Source organism: Orcinus orca, chromosome 3 (assembly GCF_937001465.1).
Source record: "Orcinus orca chromosome 3, mOrcOrc1.1, whole genome shotgun sequence".
Lineage (NCBI taxonomy): Eukaryota > Metazoa > Chordata > Mammalia > Artiodactyla > Delphinidae > Orcinus > Orcinus orca.
The window spans coordinates 177,518,243-177,537,065 of record NC_064561.1 but is presented as its reverse complement, the minus strand read 5'-3'; the positions used below and the strand labels follow the sequence as shown (position 1 = coordinate 177,537,065).

General features: G+C 40.0%; 1 protein-coding gene across 8 annotated transcripts in view; it reads right to left on the bottom strand.

Annotated features, from left to right (window-relative positions):
- The window catches only part of SEMA5A (semaphorin 5A), a 477,303-nt gene that overhangs the window by 173,657 nt on the left and 284,823 nt on the right, over positions 1 to 18,823 (bottom strand). For all 8 annotated transcript variants that reach the window (XM_049708240.1, XM_033436601.2, XM_033436598.2 and 5 more), the window contains one exon: positions 3,346 to 3,408. In XM_049708240.1, coding sequence (XP_049564197.1) covers positions 3,346 to 3,408 — 63 coding nt within the window. The remainder of the gene's footprint in view (positions 1 to 3,345; positions 3,409 to 18,823) is intronic.

Below are 18,823 nucleotides of genomic sequence, written 5' to 3'. Positions count from 1 at the left end.
GCCAGGTGCCACTTTAAGAAAGCCACAGAGATGCTATATAAGAGAAAGGAACTAGTAACAGAAAATGAAGAGTCCTGGTTGTCCCTCTGCTCTCACCAGCCCTGGACCAGCCCAGCAGCACTGCCTAGGCTGCTGCCTTCATAGACCTATCACATCATTTTGTGCACATGAACTTCATCGCACATGGTTCTGCTACAAAACCGAATTCTATTTCAACCAAGCGTAGGTTGTTCAAAACTGTCTGTGAGTTTATCAGTGTACTTCATGCAACCTAAAAGAATATGCCATTTCTCTTTCTCACACTGGCACTTTGAAATTCATCTTCATCTGTCTTAACGCATTCATCTTAAAAAAAAAAAATCCCATCCACAAACACAGTTTTGAATCGATTTATAATTACTGGGGTTTGCCATTGTTCTTAGCCCATTGAAACCAGAAACATGTGGAACTTAAAGGTACGATTTTCTTTGACAATGTTTGTTTTGCTCATTTTCTTTCTGTGTATCAGGAAACCTCAATTATGTATAATAATGATCTGTCCTTTCTGTGAATCAAAGATATATTCCTAATAGGCATGAAAGATGGCCTTTCCTGTGTGTTCTCTGGTTTTTACTTGCTTAATTTCTAAGCATCAAACAACCAATGATCACAGCTTAAGGAAAAATATGGGACCATTTTGATTCAGCAGAAGCAACTTTTCACCCCAAGGAGTAATAATCTACTAGTATAAGGCTACCACACGGATTGTTTTAAAATTGTAGACTCATAGACTATTAGCAGGAGAAACCTTGGCTAGATTAAGTAATTGAATGTTTTCCTTTAACACACAGGAGACTGAAGTCCACAGAGAGGACATTTTTTTAAAGCCCTTGAAATGTATAAATAAGTGTGAGCTAGATGAAATATGAAAGTACTCTTAAAGGGAGAGCAAAATTCAAAATAGACAATGTAAAAGTTGCCAATACAATACCATCTTGGGAATTACGCCTGGGATTTTCACCCAAGTCACTGTCCGGCAATGTCTGGAGACATTCTTGGTTGATCTTGGTTGTCATGATGGGTGAAAGGAATGACTGGCATGTGGCAGGTAGAGGCCAGGACAGACTCCACCACAAGAAGTGGCTCCGGCATCGGGAGTGGTGAGGGCAGAAGCCAGATGAAGGCTTACGTGTTTGCTCGCTCCTTCGTGGATTGGAGTCAAACAGCCACTACAGGCTGTGTCCTGGGCTCAACAAGAATTCATGTGGCCCAGCTCAGGGGAGGGGGCTGAATAACTAAAACGCAGCCTGACCAGGAAATACAAACGGCTACTGAGAAGTGATGCAGAGTGGGGTGGGACAGGTCAGGCAGGAACCCCTGAGGAGTGGGGACACACAAGTCCAGGGAGATGGGGGAGGGAGGCAGGGTGGGGAACAGTTAGATGGGGCCTCGGAAGGGAAGGGAGGCCCAGCCACCCGCCGACCCAGGGCTACCAACTACACATGTCCTCAGACAGGCCTTAAGACAGGCAGGTGTCCACAAAGATTTTGGCGGGGTTTCCCAAAACTGAATAGTGCTGCTTGTGGGTGTATCACAGCACCAGCAAGAAGGAAGGGGAGGAAGAAGCCCTAAAGTACCAGAGGAAGATGAAGACAAGAAGAGAAAAGAGAGAAAAGAGGAAAAGTAAAAGGGAGAAGAAAGCATGGGCAGAATGAGGTCACAGACGGTGCCCAGGGACCCTGGGGGCACTGATGTCGCCAGACAAAGGGAGCAGTGTTGGCATGAGAACCTTGGAGAGAGAGGCCAATGCTTCCCATCAGTGGATCTTGCTAGAGGAAAGAAAGTCGTTTTTCCCACCCTCCCCCCCGAGGCAGATCTGATTCCCCAGCTTTCACTCCTCACTACGGGGGTCTTACTTGAAGAATTTCTTGTGCTCCGAGATGAGTGAGAAGCAAAAAAAAGGGCAGGAATCCACCTGTCCTATCAAACATGTAAGCGTTACAGGGAGGAGAGGAAAAACCAAACAGGAAGAAGGTTTTCAAAGGTTTCATACATAATTTATACAAACTCTTCTGAATTTGTTATAGAGGTAAATAAATTTACTATGTACTGATTTATTTATTTTGGGGGGTAACTTAAGAGACGATATTCTGATTCTTTGGAACCTGGTGCCACTTTTAAATCTTCTTGTGCCTCTGATGCTTTATCTCAGAGGTACCTTCTGAGGATAGATTATCTTTCAATAAACAGCATTCATCAATTTCTGCTTTTGTAAAATGTCTCCAAGTGTTTCTCTAGCTAAGATCGCATTTTCTTCCTTCTCTCCTTCCTTCTGCCTAGTTCTTTACTTCCTAACTCTTTCCTAGTTTTGGGAAACCCAATGACTAAGTTTGCTGAGACCTGCTTCCATGTCTGACTCTCAAAACTGTTGAGTTAAAAGACAAAGAAACAGAAAATGAAATTGGGTAAAATAAAGCGCGTAACCCTCTTGGACAAACACAGATGGTGTAAGGATCTTTTAGCAGCGCCCTCTCCGTTTGCTGTATTTTTCCTCAAGCCCTTGGCCCTGGGACCACACTTTGTGCAGTGAGCCCTCTTTGCTGCTCCCTGTGAGTCTGCTTTACTCGGTGACCCAACGTGTGATTCACATCGGAAAGGCCCACGTTCCAATAAAGTATTAGATGATCACTAACAGAATGAGACATAATGAGCTTATGCACCAGCTGCAGAAGCGTTTCCTCAAGATGATCCAGTGGGATTTCCTCAGAAACAGACTTCCTTGGAAAAGAGATTCATGTCTCTTTCTAAGCCCACCAGTCGTGTGAAAGTAGGCCTGCAATGTTCACAGTAGCTCAAGAAATGTATTTCCAATGTTAGCTATAATCTGCTCTTTCCTTAGGAACTTGGCCATGTAGAGTTTCATATGGAGAGAGAGAGAACTTATTTTAAAGACATGTTAAGATAAATTATAAAAAACCTCAAATCATTTTTGATATAGTAATTATATTTATCATATAGCTACTTTCTGGAGTTAGCTGTAAGATATGATTGGGGGAAATTAAAATAGTGTTTTCAAAATTCAAGCCCATATCTTTCGAAATGACATCATAACCAATTAATTTCTTATCTTACTCTAATGACTGGGAGTGCAAATTATATCTGATCATATGTTCTGAATCCTAACAGCTGATTGTTGTTAATCTTGCTTCAGTGTTAAAACCTTGAGAACTGACTGTGCATATATTTTGAATCTTGCTTCTTTTTTCAGTTTCCATGGCATCATAAGCGGGAATAGCCTTCATATTAAACGTTCCATGTACTATCCCTCACAAAGGTGATGACTACCCATAACGGCATCTTCCTTACCTGGGACTTGCCTTTGCTGTAACAGGCCTTCTTGGTTGCTTCATCACACTCCCACTCCACAGCCTATAGGAAACACCAAAACGACAACAACTGAATAAAAGGCCTTTGACTGAGTAAAAGGGAAAAAAATAATAAGGTATCGGTAACCAGATTAGGTAAGGTGGGCACACCATGACACCAACATTTTCATACTAACATAGAATTTACACCAAAAACATGGAATTCAGTCATGTGGGTTTATACTGAGCTTTCAAATTGAAGCATTTTAAAGGACTCACCCCCTAAGTATTTTCATTTGTGCAGTAATAACGTGCTTTAAAACTAGTCAGTATAAGAGAAGCACATGCCCTGAGTTGGTGACTACTTCACTGATTACAGACACACTCATTTCAGTAAAACTACAGAAGAGATTCATAGGATGCTGAAAAGAGAAGCCTTGAAACAAAATGATCTACATTCTCATTTAGAGGTGTATATCCTAGGTTAGTAGTCTGTCATTTACCAATATTCACAGATAATGAAGCAAGAGTGATTTTGCACATCCTTACTCCCCAAAGACATATATAAACGATGAAGAGTCAATAAAATAAACAGCTCATGCAAAAGCCCAGCTACTACTTCCTCCCAATGCCAATAATTTTTATACAGTTATTAGCTCTGGCTAAATACTTAGAGCCATGACTTTTAAATTTTCTCCCTCACTTTCCAAATCTAACTCATGCTGATCAGTGTAATATGCATTCTTTCACATCTGATGCTAACCCACAAATGGACCTGTGATTAGTTAAGGTAACATACAGAACCTACTTCACAGGAAGAAATGATACCTGCAAACATTAATGGCCAATATGTTGAGACTGTGAATCATATTTTGAAAAGATCTAAGTATCTGAGATATATATCTTTTCCATTATTTTATGGAATGTGGACTTTTATAGGGCAAACATGTTTTCTCCATTCTGTCCACCTGTTACTACAAGTATGTTCTATCTTACTATTAGAGTTGGATTTCTGAAGAATTCAAGATTTCTGAAGAACCAGTTAAATCATTATCAGAAAAAATTGAAGCGAGGGACAATTTGCTTTTAATTTGGACTATTGTTACACAATAAACTAAACTAAGCCAAAAAATACTAATGTCAAATATTATGAAAGAGAATAATGCCTTCACTCTTACTTGTAAAAAGAAGGGTTTTGTTTTTTGCTAATTCTCCTAAACTGAGAATAACAAAGTCATATTAACACCATTATCTAATATCTACTGTTCTCCAAAGAATGTTACATAACAGAGATTAAAACATAAAACGCTGCATCTTGCATCGTATCTTACTTGGCAAATACGAATTCATAAGAAAAGTGTTCTTTTCTTTTGTATAAAAGAGAGAACCACTTCAGTGCCTTTCAAACAGAAACAATACTATAACTGTTTTCCCTTGTGCAGACTTAGAGATTTTTGTCTGTGTCAACATCTGATAAGAGAAGTTGTTCATTCTTCCTGTGATGTTTTCCTGTTCATAATGTTTAGTGGCAACAATAAGGTTACAGCTAATTAGCATCTAATGCAAACAAATGGCTTGAATTCCTTACTAGAATGACAGATACTTTTATGAGACGTGATGACACCTCCAGAGAAGAGCTAAGAACTTCATGTACAGTTGCATAATTATATATCCCCATGAAGCACAGATAAAACAAGCGCACTGCTGTTACTCTGAGTGGAGCTTTCCTTTAGCAGATCCCGGTATAAAAGCTCATTCTGTTGTTTTCATTTAAATAGAGATATCCATGCCTTCGCCCTTACTTAAACTCAAAACAGGATTGATACACTATGATACATTCTTTAGCAAAGTACACCCCGTAATAGCTTGGATTTTATGTATCATCAAGAGGATTTAGAGTTATACATCACAAGGAGGAATGTGTGCTCTATAATTACTAGGAAAATTATTAAGTGAAATGATTTAGATAAAGAGGAATTCCTAGTGGCTCTCACTGGTTTACTGATTTTGTTGAAAGTTAAATAGTAATGCTGCCTTCAGTAAACTCAAGAGCTGCAAGGGGCAGAGTTAGTCCCAGAGTTACAAGAAGAATATTTATCAGATGCCATCAAAATTCTTCAAATCCTTCTGCTGAAATGGCAAACAATCAGCTTCCCAAGTCTGCCTAATGTCCAAGTAACCTTTGCATTTTCAAGATAAACACTGGCCAAGGATTGGAAGGGGATAGTAAGAGGAAAAAAATGTGAGAGCTCTCAAAGATATTTCATTGCTTTATCCAGTTTCACCAGAAAGAGCAACTGCTCACACAAGTTTATTAGGCCAACAGAAAATAGGAAAAATCTTATAGATTTTTCTGAAGACGGTTATTAAAAGTAGCAAAGTTACTTTCCTGAGGCATTTTTATTACAATATATCAACTTTCCAGTAATGTTCAAATCCAGAATTAATTAAAGACCATGATTGTATAGCTTTTCTGTTGATTCACTTTCTACCTGACTAGAAGGCAGGATAAAGGGAAATTATGTTAAGAATGGAACTGAACTACCTATTGTAGCTGAACACATGTGATTGGATGTCACAGAATTTGAAAAACAAGGGAGTAGGAAAATGTGTCTTTTCAAGATTGGCCTAAAACTGGGTGTTCCAGACGAATCACCTACTGTCTGTTCACTCAGCAAACTAGATTTTACCTATTTGACCACTTGGCAGCAATGGAGAAAAACACTTTCTCTAGAGAGAAATATGGATATCAATGGAACTCTCCAGTACCAGATTTCTCAAAGTTACTCAATTACTCTGTTTGAATTAGATTATGTTTTAACCTGGTCACAACTTTTCTATATTCCACAAGATGTATTCTAATCAATTAAACTTCTTTAATCCAGCCTCCTTGTTCTATTATCAATGGAGATTCATTGTTATTCTTTCATGCATCATAATTTTGGAACAAATCCCACTGCTGATTTATGAAGCCATCTTTCTGGTTGACTCCTTCTAAGACACTTTTCTCCCCACCCAAACCTATGTTTATGACAGTCAAAACGAAGGCTAGGGCTTCCCTGGTGGCGCAGTGGTTGAGAGTCCATCTCCCGATGCAGGGGACACAGGTTCGTGTCCCGGTCCGGGAAGATCCCACATGCCGCAGAGCGGCTGGGCCCGTGAGCCATGGCCGCTGAGCCTGCGCGTCCGGAGCCTGTGCTCCGCAACAGGAGAGGCCACAACAGTGAGAGGCCCGCGTACCGCAAAAGTAAATAAATAAATAAATAAATAAATAAATAAATAAATAAATAAAATAAAAGACACAGAGTTTCTTGTTTGTGGCACAGCTTTTTTTTTTGTCTGTAAATAGTTAGAAATAACATCTGTGCTATTCAATAATTTGCAGAGGTGTTGCTTTACGCAAATGCACTCACCATTCTCTCTTTCACTTAATAAATATTCATTAAATACCTACTAAGTGCAAGATACTGATAGATAATGAGTGATAGAAGGAAAAACACACATACAGATAATGTTTGCACACATCAGGTATTAGTCTACAATGAAATATAAGTGAATTCCATCAGCCTAGATAACATCATGCTAAATCTGAGAATGCATCTGTGGTCATTTTCATTGTTGCAGTAGCCACGTTCATCTCAGAATCCAGTGGGACACTGGAACGTACAACATCATCAACTTTCAGGAATTGACAGTGCTATGGACAGACCTAAAAGGAAAGTGAGTAGGTTTACAGAAAATCATTTTACACCTGCTGAAACCCTCGGGATCTATGGAAGCACCTACTGTTTCATGACACAGCACACATCTCCCTGTTGTGTGCACACATTTGCTCAGGTTATGATAAACAGAGCTGGGATCTCAGGAGTAAATCAGATGTGAGAAAGAAAAAGATTGGCTCCTTTTATGATCGAGTTACATACATATAAATCCACAGTTCTCGGAAGTATATAAACAAAGTTGTGTATTATCACATTCTGCAGCGAGAGAAGTTAATTAGACAGGGACCAGCAAAGGCAGATACTTTTCATAAAAATGAAGAGAACAACATTCTAGGCAGATGGACCAGTACTCTTTCAGCAGATGGCTTTGCTAATTAGATACTGGCAAAAGATAACATTAAAAAAAAAAAAACTAGTTTAATTACACAGTACCAAAACTTAACAACCACCTGAGGGCTTTTTTTTAATATGTTTGCATTCATATTCTTATGGTATGGATTTCTGTGAAATGCTGGAGAATGTTAAATTGTCATGGCGATTATAAACAAATTGCCGGGGAATGTGAGACTGTATGTGTTCAAAAGAGAAGCAGAGTGCAAACGAGTCAGAACTTGAAACAACTGTGATTTTTATGTGACCTGACTCAAGTGTCAATCTAGTTATCCTTAAGCAAAGGCATCTTCTTTGCTAATGGCTTTTAGTGGTCACAGATGATGGGTTCAAAACAAGTGGCACTTGGGAATTCCCTGACGGTCCAGTTGTTAGGACTCCACGCCTCCACTGCTGGGGCCCTGGTTCAATCCCTGGTGGTCGGGGAACTAAGGTCCCGCAAGACATAAAGGGGTAGAGTTGAGTCACTTTGGACGGATTTGTCCAGCTTGCCTCTCTGCCTTTACTCCTTAGCAGATATTTGGTGTATCCGTTCACTTTTAATATCAATTTGCCATACCCCTGCACTTATGCCCATGGCAAATATAGGCAAGTCCATTTCATTCTTACTGGTGGTCTCCAAATTAGAGAAGTGGAAGGGGACTTTCATCATATCTTCTAACTACTGTTTTTTGTTATTTTTTTAACATCTTTATTGGAGTATAATTGCTTTACAATGGTGTGTTAGTTTCTGCTTTATAACAAAGTAAATCAGCTATATGTATACATATATCCCCATAACTCCTCCCTCTTGCATCTCCCTTCCACCCTCCCTATCCCACCCCTCTAGGTGGTCACAAAGCACCGAGCTGATCTCGCTGTGCTATGCGGCTGTTTCCCACTAGCTCTCTATTTTACATTTGGTAGTGTTCATATGTCAGTGTTACTCTCTGACTTCGTCCCAGCTTACCCTTCCCCCTCCTCATGTCCTCAAGTCCATTCTCTACGTCTGCATCTTTATTCCTGTTCTGCCCCTAGGTTCTTCATAACCATTTTTTTTTCTTTTAGATTCTGTATATACGTGTTAGCATACGGTATTTATTTTTCTCTTTCTGACTTACTTCACTCTGTATGACAGACTCTAGGTCCATCCATCTCACTACAAATAACGCAGTTTCATTCCTTTTTATGGCTGAGTAATATTCCATTGTATATATGTGCCACATCTTCTTTATCCATTCATCTGTCGATGGACACTTAGGTTGCTTCCGTGTCCTGGCTATTGTAAATAGAGCTGCAATGAACATTGTGGTACATGACTCTTTTTGAATTATGGTTTTCTCAGGGTATATGCCCAGTAGTGGGATTGCTGGGTCTTATGGTAGTTCTATTTTTAGTTTTTTAAGGAACCTCCATACTGTTCTCCATAGTGGCTGCATCAATTTACATTCCCACCAACAGTGCAAGAGGGTTCCCTTTTCTCCACATCCTCTCCAGCATTTGTTTTTTAACTACTGTTTTTTGATTCTTACAAAACTGAAGTCATCCAACATTAGAGAAACATCTAACCTCAGACAGTCCCATAAATATGTGTTATAACTATTTTTTAAATCATTATATCAAAGCCCAAGATTTTCTTCCACAGAATGATACCACATCAGACTTCCTTTGATCACTGGCGGGTGGAGCTGCCAACCTGTGAAACGCTCATTGGGGCTTTTTGTTTTCTAATTGGGCTTTTTAAATTGAGGGCTGTTTTTTTTTTTTTTTAATTGAGCAGACAATGTATTAGATTCCTAGGGGCTTTGTAACAAAGCACTGCAAACTGGGGGGCTTTAAACAATGTACATTTGTTTTCTCACAGTTCTCAAGGCTAGAAGTCTAAAATCAGCCAGAGTAGATTCCTTCTGGAATCTCCAAGGGAGAAGAATCCCTTCCTGGCCTCTCCCAGCCTCTGGTAGCTGCTGGCCATCATTGACCTTCCTCGGCTTATAGAAGCATCACTGCAGTCCTCACCTCTGTCGTTACCTGGTGTTTCCCCTGTGTGTCTCTGTCCAAATGTCCCTCTTCTTATGAAAACGCTGGTATTTGAATTAGGGCCCATTCAATTCAGTAAAACCTTATCTTAACTAATTACACCTGCAAAGACTCTGTTTCCTAAAAAGGTCACATTCTGAGAGTCCAGGTGAGCATGAATTTTGGAGGGATCCCATTCAACACAGTACAGACAGCCAGACGTCGTGATGTAACAAATTCTGAAACTGACAATTGATAGCACACTGAGAGCCATTGCTCTGCTGCAAATTAGCTTCCAAATCTTACCAAAACACTGGTAACATTTCGTAAGACTGGTTATGTGCTAAACACAGCGCTAGGTGCTTTCTATACGTTTACCTCATGTATAAGTCTCTCTATAATTTTATGTGGAAAATACCATTACGGTAATATTCCGGATGAGGACAGTGGCTAAGCCACTTTCCAAAAGCCACAAAAATAGTAAGTGGGGCACCAAGATTCAAATTTGGTAACTTGGCGGGAAGCCTAGGCTCTAAACCACTCTCCCTTCACTGAAATTGTCAAAGTAAGTGACCTTCATTACTGATTGTCACAGTTTCTTTCTTTCTTTTTCCCACAATTTAGAAAATATATACCAAAAGCACAGAAGTGTGTGCACATCTAAGGTCAGAGCTGTAGGCATTCAGTAAATATTACTTAATCATAAAAGCCATCGATTCCCCTGTCATGGAATGTATTCATTTTTAAAGCCTCTGGACCCGTTCATGGTCCTAGTATTGATTTTAAAGGGGACATGATTCATCTAATGAAATTCTAGAGTTAATAACTGTATGGCCAGGGTATGATATAAAAACCTTAGGTTGATTTTGTGAAATTACACAACTTGAATATGAGAACACGGTCTGCTCTTGACACAGCGCAACGTTGTGCTTTTAAAACGGATGTTGAGATACCATCCCCTCTCTGCCACAGCCCTCCAGGGGCCCTTCATTCACCTGGAGTAAAAGCCAGAGCCATCTGGAATGTTCTGTGAAGTCGAGCCACTTATTTTCTCTCTCTCTGATTTCCTAGTACCCTCACTCCCACACCCTGGTCTGATCCTCAGACAAGGCAGACCTGTTCCCTGGGGCTGGTGCACCAGCTAGTCCCATTTTCTGGGACCCACACCCGGCTAATGCCTGTGCCTCCTGCATGTCTTTGCTCAAGTGTTACCTCTTCACTGGGGCCTATATAATTATGTAGGACAAATGGCAATTGCTCTCCCCACCCCCGACTAGAAGGTGATTTCCACTTGGACAGGCATCGTGTCCTTTTGGTTCACTTCTATGTCCCCAGGGCCTAGAACAATGCTTCACACACAAGAACTCAGTTGTTCAACAATCCACTTGCTGAATAAATGCATGGGTATAGAATGCTCTCCACGCGCAGCCTTGCAAGTGGCTCCAGGTGCCCCCAAGTGGAAGGGACAGGTGAGGCTTTGGAGCCCTTGAGCTGTCTGGGCAAGACTGCCATGCCCTGCGCTTCTGCGGCCAGTGCCCTGTAAGGATTCCTCTTCCAAACCTTTCCCTGCATCCTGACAACAGGAAGAGGAACACCAAGGTGGGTGCAGAATCCACTAGAGCACTAGAGCACGGATTTCCACACTTTCTCTGCAGAAGACTCATTTTGTTAAGTAAATTCTTACGCCTAATCCCATATAAAAGAATGCAAAAGCGGTATTTACTAAATTCTTGTTATAAATATAATGCAAGAGGATAGCATTAAATCATTTAAAAAACGTGAGGCCAAGTGACCACTGAGTCATAGCACTCTCAGCATCCAGTCATTTCGGCCGCTTACTTTTGAAATAATACTGACGTATACAAATTAAGTAGTGTTAAACAAGGTCACCTTGGAATCTCAGTTAATTTGGAGTAGAATCTGAAATGATAGCAATTTATTCCCTGCTCTACAATACCAGGTTATCCAGGTAATATACAATAAAAGTTGCTTCACTGAGGACCGCCAATGCCTTAAAATTTTGTATATGGGGCTTCCCTGGTGGTGCAGTGGTTGAGAGTGTGCCTGCCGATGCAGGGGACACGGGTTCGTGACCCGGTCCGGGAAGATCCCACATGCCGTGGAGTGGCTGGGCCCGTGAGCCATGGCCGCTGAGCCTGTGCGTCCGGAGCCTGTGCTCCGCCACGGGAGAGGCCACAACAGTGACAGGCCCACGTAGAGCAAAAAAAAAAAAAAACAAAATTGTATATGGTATACTTTAATATAACGACTTTTTAAATAGTGGAATTAAAACATATGCCATGCATAAAATCCCTTAGCATCTATAGACCTCTGGGGCTCCAGGAAGCATATTTGGTTCTAAGGAACCAAGCATCTTTGATAAGCAATTTAAAGTGCTTGGAATGAACCTGAGGATGGAGAAAAAACAAAATAACAGAAAATGAGTTCTAATAACCCTACTCCTGAACATCAGTGAGCCCCTCTAGATGATTTTGTGAAAAAAAACTTGCATTAGGAAAGAGGCCAGTATCAAAGGACATTATAATATCTGGTGTAATATTTAGAATTATGATTGTCAGACACGGATACACCAAACAACTGTTATCCTTCCAAAATGTTGCCATCAATGAAAGCGTTGCTGGAAGGTAAGCCTAGTCAGAGCAGCTGCTCTCAGTTTCAAAGAAATTATTTTCATGCATCCAAGAGGGTTTGGTTTGAAAAATGGCATATTGTCCAATTTGTTAGCCTCAATGTAGGCAAAAGCATCTAATTATTAGAGAAATGACTAGTAGTTTTATACATAAATTTGCTAAAGTGTTGTATATAAAATCAATCAAGCATGGGATAAAAGTGTTGAAGTCAGAGTGGACTGACTTCTCAAGGACAAGCTCCCTAGCTGAATATTTCCCAAATGTCTGAAAACTGTTGCTTCTAATGCCAAGTTTTCAAACATACAATTACGTCCTCCATCACCCGGATGATGCAATTCAAACATCACAAAATTTGTTATGTTCAACAAAAATTGTCATGTTCACTAGAAATTAAATATATATATATAATAACTGAATTAAAATTAGACATTGTAGCTAATGTAACATTTATTCTGCACATGCAAAGAAGTACCCTGAAAGGAATAAATTGATTATATAGTCATGAAAAATATCAGACCAAGATGAGCTTTTTAACACTACTTGAAGACTTTACAGGACAATGACAAGAGGTCTTGTAAAATAAAAAGTAAAAATAGAGGAGGAGCAGCATATTGGCATGGGATGCTCTGTAGAACCTCAATCGACTGGAAGGGTAAACACTTTGTGTCATTAATGTTGTGTTGGAAGTGTCTTCACAAAGCTAAATTTGTAGTATGGCTTTGACCAAAGGATTCTTATGTAGAGCACTTGACTACTGGCAGTCACATTTCAGATCCATTGGGAAACTGAAGAGATACAATTCTGGCCCTGATACAGAAATGAGTTTCCCAGCCATACAACAAGATTTTATTTAGGAATACAGTTAAAAGATTCCAAAGGAACTGTATCTCACAAATAACATGAAGGACCAAGGTTGTTATTTTGAGGCAACATGAAACAGACGTAGAAAAAGACTTCAGCAACCACAACATGAAGATGCGGCAAATAAAGATGTAGACCCCTGTAATTCTTTGAGTTTTATTTATGTGTCTTATAAAACTTAGAGTTTTATTTTATTGATGTTAAAAAATATTTTTGTCTTTTCAAGACACATTTGTGATGGTGTGTGCTAGGTTTCTCTCGCTGGAAGCATAAGGTCACTTTTATTGGGTTCATCAGTTTGGGTCCTATATTGTTATCTGGCTAAGTCCTAATGAAGGCATTCTACCTGAACTGTGACCTTAATAGTCAACATAAATGTAAATATATGGGTTTGTTTTTAATTTTTCCATCAATATTTTCTATCATTTTTTGAAACTAGCTTCATGAAAACAAAAAATACTTCATGCCCGATTCCTTTTCTCCATGGTTCTGAGTTAGAATGCGTTACTAGATTCACTGAAGTACTTATAAAGGCCAGATTATGGATCCTTACTGGGGAGTTATTTTATACCAACCGAACCACTCATAATTTTATTATTCACGCTATAAACGTTTGCTTCCTGAGAGGCACCCTACCACTACAAAGATGGACTTTACTTCAACTTCAGAACATATTGATCTATTTGCCAGATCACAAAATATATGGAAACCCCTTTTTAGCAGACTTATTCAGCATCAGTTCCATAAATTTCAGTTTGCAGCTGAGAGAAATGAACATTAAAATTTGTTTTCTGGTTTATAATATGGGCAGTTTCATTTCTCTCTTATTTTACATAAAATGTGTGACAGGGTGATATACTTCTGTTCAAGAAACATTATTTATAATATTAACACAATGTTAAAGGAGAACTTAATGAACATTACTGATATAGTCACTTCCCAGTTAATATTTAACAGTCTCATAATTTTATGAATACCTGGTTGAACTTACGCAATCAAATAAATAATTTAGCCTTCAACAGCAATGTGTGATTTTGCCATTTATTTCTTCAAGAATTTGTCTCTCTTCTATAGTATAATCAGTTTATTTATGTGCCGGGGGAATATCATCATAACTGTTACTAAAGTCTTTGACGAGAAAGAGCTCTATCTCGTAAACAAGGCCAAAAGTGCTTCAAGTATCAGAATGAGAGCTGGTGATTTTTCTGACAGATGCAATGTCTACAATATTTGGATTGAAAATGGATATTTTTGTTATAATTTTACAATAACTTGAGATAAACATCACTCAGTTCCCCTTTACCCCTTTCCATCTGTTCTCAGTAGATCTTCTGCTCTGTGATTAGCCTGAGTTGGTGATTAATTGCCAGGTGTCGCAACTTTACCCAGTTTTGTGTGAAGGAATTTGATTTTGATCTCTATGGCTCTGAGTAGCATCCACAAACAAAAATTCGTGTATGTCTTGGGGTGGGGCCTTGTCGGTAGATTTGAATAATGGCCCCTGCAAAAGATATTCATATGGTATTCCCTGGAACCAATGAATGCCACTTTGTAGGGCAAAAAAGAACTTTGCAGATGTTAACTTAAATTAAATTAAGGATCTTGAGATGGGGAAATTATCCTGTATTATTCAGGTGTGTCCTAAATACAATCAAATGCTTCCTTATGAGGAGGCAGAGGGACATTTGACAAACAGCAAGAAACAGGCAATGTGACCACGAGGCTGAGATTGAAGGCATGCAGCCACCAGAACCTAGAAAGGGCAAAGAAGAGATTCTCCCCTAGAACCTCCAGAGAGAGCGCGGCCCAGGAGACACCTTGATTTTAGCTCCATAACAATCATTTTGAACTCCTGGCCTCTAGAACTGTGAGAGAATAAATTTCTGTTGCTTTAATTCCCCAAGTTTGTGTTAATTTGTTACAGCAGCCATAGAAAAATGAATGCAGACATAATTACACATGAATTACTCATATGTGCTGTGCGCACACGCATGCACACAAACACACACACACAAATGATTTTAACGTCATCAGGTGAAGAAATTCACCTCCATGTTTCTGCCAGACATCTGAGTTGGTCTCTGTACATAGGAAAGATGCAGTTTCTGTTATGCAAGGTCTGTTGGGGGGATACTTGCAGTGGTTTGGGGAGCGCTGAAAGCACCTGACCCAGGTGTGGTTAGGGATGAATCAAGGGAAGTTTCCCAGGACGGCAAGGCTTGAGCTCGACTGTGAAGGAACTGACAGTGGAGGGGTGGATGTTCATGAAAAGGGGAGGAATCGGCTATTATGAAGGCCTGCAATGGGAAGAAAGTGTGTGTCTGTGTGAGGACCTGAGTCCCTGGGGCGGGGAACAGAGAGGGCCGTGGCTTTCTGAGTTGGATGCAGCTCAGGACAGGCCTCACGAACCATGCCAAGGAGTTCAGATGTTTTTCCTGAACTACAAGAAGCCACAGATAAGATGTTAAGCGAGATGTTGGCATGGTGAGATCAGTAATTGAGAAAGAAGTCTCTGGGGATATGACAAGGCCTGGAAAGGAGCGAGGTAGGTGAACAGGAGATTGGCATAGAGGCCACTGCAGGCAGCCAGTGGGCAGATGTCGAGGGCCTGAAATAAGCGGGGACAATGGGATACAGAAGAAGTGTTGAGTGACCAGCCACCTAGTCGTGGGAAGAGCACTGCCTGTTGAAAAAGTAGATGTGAGGGAGGGAGATGCCCACTCACCTGGCCAGACAACTGGTGGACGTCAGTAGCTCAAATCTGTCTAAACTACACTATGAAACTGATTCCACCCACTCCTCTGGCTAGGTCTGGGCTAAGCACAATTCTGGACTGCCTTCTTTCAACCCCACAAGTAACTCCCGTCTTAGAAAAATTACACTACATTTACAATGCCGTTTGAAGTAAAACATAATAGAGCCGTAAATCTACTATCAAAATCGCAAAGTAGTTGACAAAAAACCAAATTCATAGGATGCTTTGATCATCATACTTTTGAATCAAACATGCTTTAGTTCATTGGTAATAAATTCTGGTTTTTCAAAACCACCTAAAGCAAAAACAACAACCACCAGAAAAGCATATTCATCAAGTGAAAGGTGTCACTAACATTATAGGAATTCATAGTAGTTCAGTGAAAGAAATTCTCTTTCAAAGTCACACAGTGACTTATTTGCTTAGAACTCTGCGTCCTGAGATAAGCAAGTGAGATGATATAAAAAAAAATGACACAAACGGAAATGAAAAATGAGGGAAAACTTATAACCCTTGACTTACAGGACATTTAGTAAAGCTCAAGAAGTTGAAATTTGTAAGTGGAAAACATAAGGAAAATACAATAGAAAAGATTAAGCTTTCACGTCTGTTAGGAAGATTTCTCTTAGATGGTCACATATGTGGAAAATTCTGAGAAAGAAACATGCTATTAAAAAGGGAAATATGTATTCACTTCCTAATCAGCCCAATTCAGAATTCACGCTGGAGTTTCAGGTATACTCGGGTTTCAATTATTATAATTCTCAATATCACCAGAGGAAATTTAATGCCATTTTTAGGGAACAATTTGGGCCTGACTGATTTTTCAAGTTGTGACTTTGAACGAATTCATTACTGCCGACCTTCTGAATCAGCATAGTGAGTTCAGCCAGACCCAACAGACAAACATGTATGCAGAAAGCTGTCAGTCAATCTGGAGCTGACACAATGTTACAAGACGAGCAATACAACAGCAGAAACCAGGAATCACACAATGAGTGACAGTAAGACACCCTCAAATACCTGCCAGAAAGATATATTGGGGAAAATATTCTAGAATTCCTGATGGGGATGATGTCTGCTGTTCCCTCACAATAGTCACATGAAGCAGGCACTAGTATTAAGTTCATCCTACATAGTAGATAAAAAGGTAAACGACGTACAAAGTTCTCCAAGCTATTAAGCAGATGACCTGGGATTTGAGCCCAGGCCACCTGGCTTTAGCATCTCTGACGTCCGCCCATGGGCTATGGTCCCTTGCTTTAGAGAGTAGGGCACTAGGAACGCCCAGATTCCTGATGCCTTTCTGCCTCACCAGAGTCCTATGCAAAGATGGAGTTTGCTTGCTTTGAACTTCTCAGAGGAAATAAAATGTGTTGCTTTCTCTTTGTAATAAAAAGAAGAAAGGCTCTTGGTGGGAAAACGGGAAATAAAATGATTTGGTTGAAGAGATGATGCCTGTTCACTCCGTCTTTACTGAGACTTTGACAAAACCATTCCTAGTTTCAGCGTTGACTCCGTACCATACATACTCATTCATTTGAACGCGTTGGCAAGCATCCCCCTGCCCATCCCATCTGAGCTCTGAAAGGGCATGGAGAACACAGAAATAAACTTAATTGAGAATAGTCTATCACTCTGCAATTCTGTTGAATTATTCGAACTCATTTGAAATAATATTCAAGGTAAGACACAGAGCGTATATGAGAGGATAAGTGTGTCTATAATCCCAAGGAACCACAGGGCCTGGGGCACTCCTGGGTGCTTATACTCGCTGGGAGCTGGCCGAACCGGTCTCTCCTAGAATGTCACTCTTCCTTGTGTCCAAACAGTCTCAAGATTCCCCTTGCTGTCCTCTTACCAAAGGACCCAGCCCTGCAGAGTCTTCCTAAATGGTCCCCAGGTTGTCAACCCTGCCACCATTAAAGGGCGAAGCCAAACCTTCCTCCGGAAGCCATCACACAGGCTGTAGCAAAGCACTGGCTCTAAAGTTAGTATTTTCTAGCACAATCATACCCTAAAAAAGCCCTAACGTCCCTGAACTAAGTGATGCTAACAGAGGTACCCTCCTCATTTCCTGAGGCCTACAGGTCTGATTGGGCTGAATAATTAAGCGAAGCTGCTTTTTCTTACTTGTTTTTCCAAACAGGATCGCTTTTTCCCGTACATGTCTATATGTGCTCTCACCCAAGGGAAACTGGTCTAATGGATTATGATGATGGATAATTAGGTCTCTTAATTATTTTCTTAGGATTATTGTAGCTGTGAAAATCAAGCCACGTACACATACATTCAAATAGCAATGATAAAATATTTAATTGCTTTTTAAATTTAGAAATGATATCTGGTTTTGAGAACTATCTCTGTCCGAGTGTGTTCATCCTTTTTCTTTGCATATTCAAAGACCTTTTCCATCTATTTATAACCATTTTGATTGGTTTCCTTCTGTGGTGGTCTGACAAATGTCATTTGTCATTGGTTAGATTTGTGTTCATGTTAATACACAATCTGGGTGATTCGACCAACATATAATGCTTAATTACCCAATTTTAATCGAATCTATTTAAAACATGGATGCAGTAAGTCCTAATGTGACCTATAAAACCTCAGAATTTCACCTTTTCTAGATATCCGACCCTGGGCGTTTCTACATTTCATCCCTAGGGCTTCTCTGTCAGTTCTGGCTTTTCCTTTAAACAGTGATGAGTCTCAGGAGGGAGAAGCTCTTAGCTTCAGGACAAAGCTTTTACGTTGCCGTTACATCAGTGATAAACAAAATTATCATTGCATAATAGTCCTAAGACGGCAAAGCAAACTTTCTCTTCTGATGCTTAACAACACTAAGGACGGTCCTTGAGGCTTGTCTGTGTTTAATATGAATGAACTCGTGAAACAGGAAATATGGATAAAAGCCCTGTGTAACCCTTAATCATTTGTAATTAGTTCTATGCCAAGAACACACCCCTCCCCCAGACAGGCAATGTTAACTATCCAGTCATATTTCTACCTAACCCAGTTTACAACTTGTAAACTTATTTATCTAAGATTTTACCGACAAAGAATATTCTGTCCGTGACAAAATTGGGGATCCAACGGGCTCCTTTC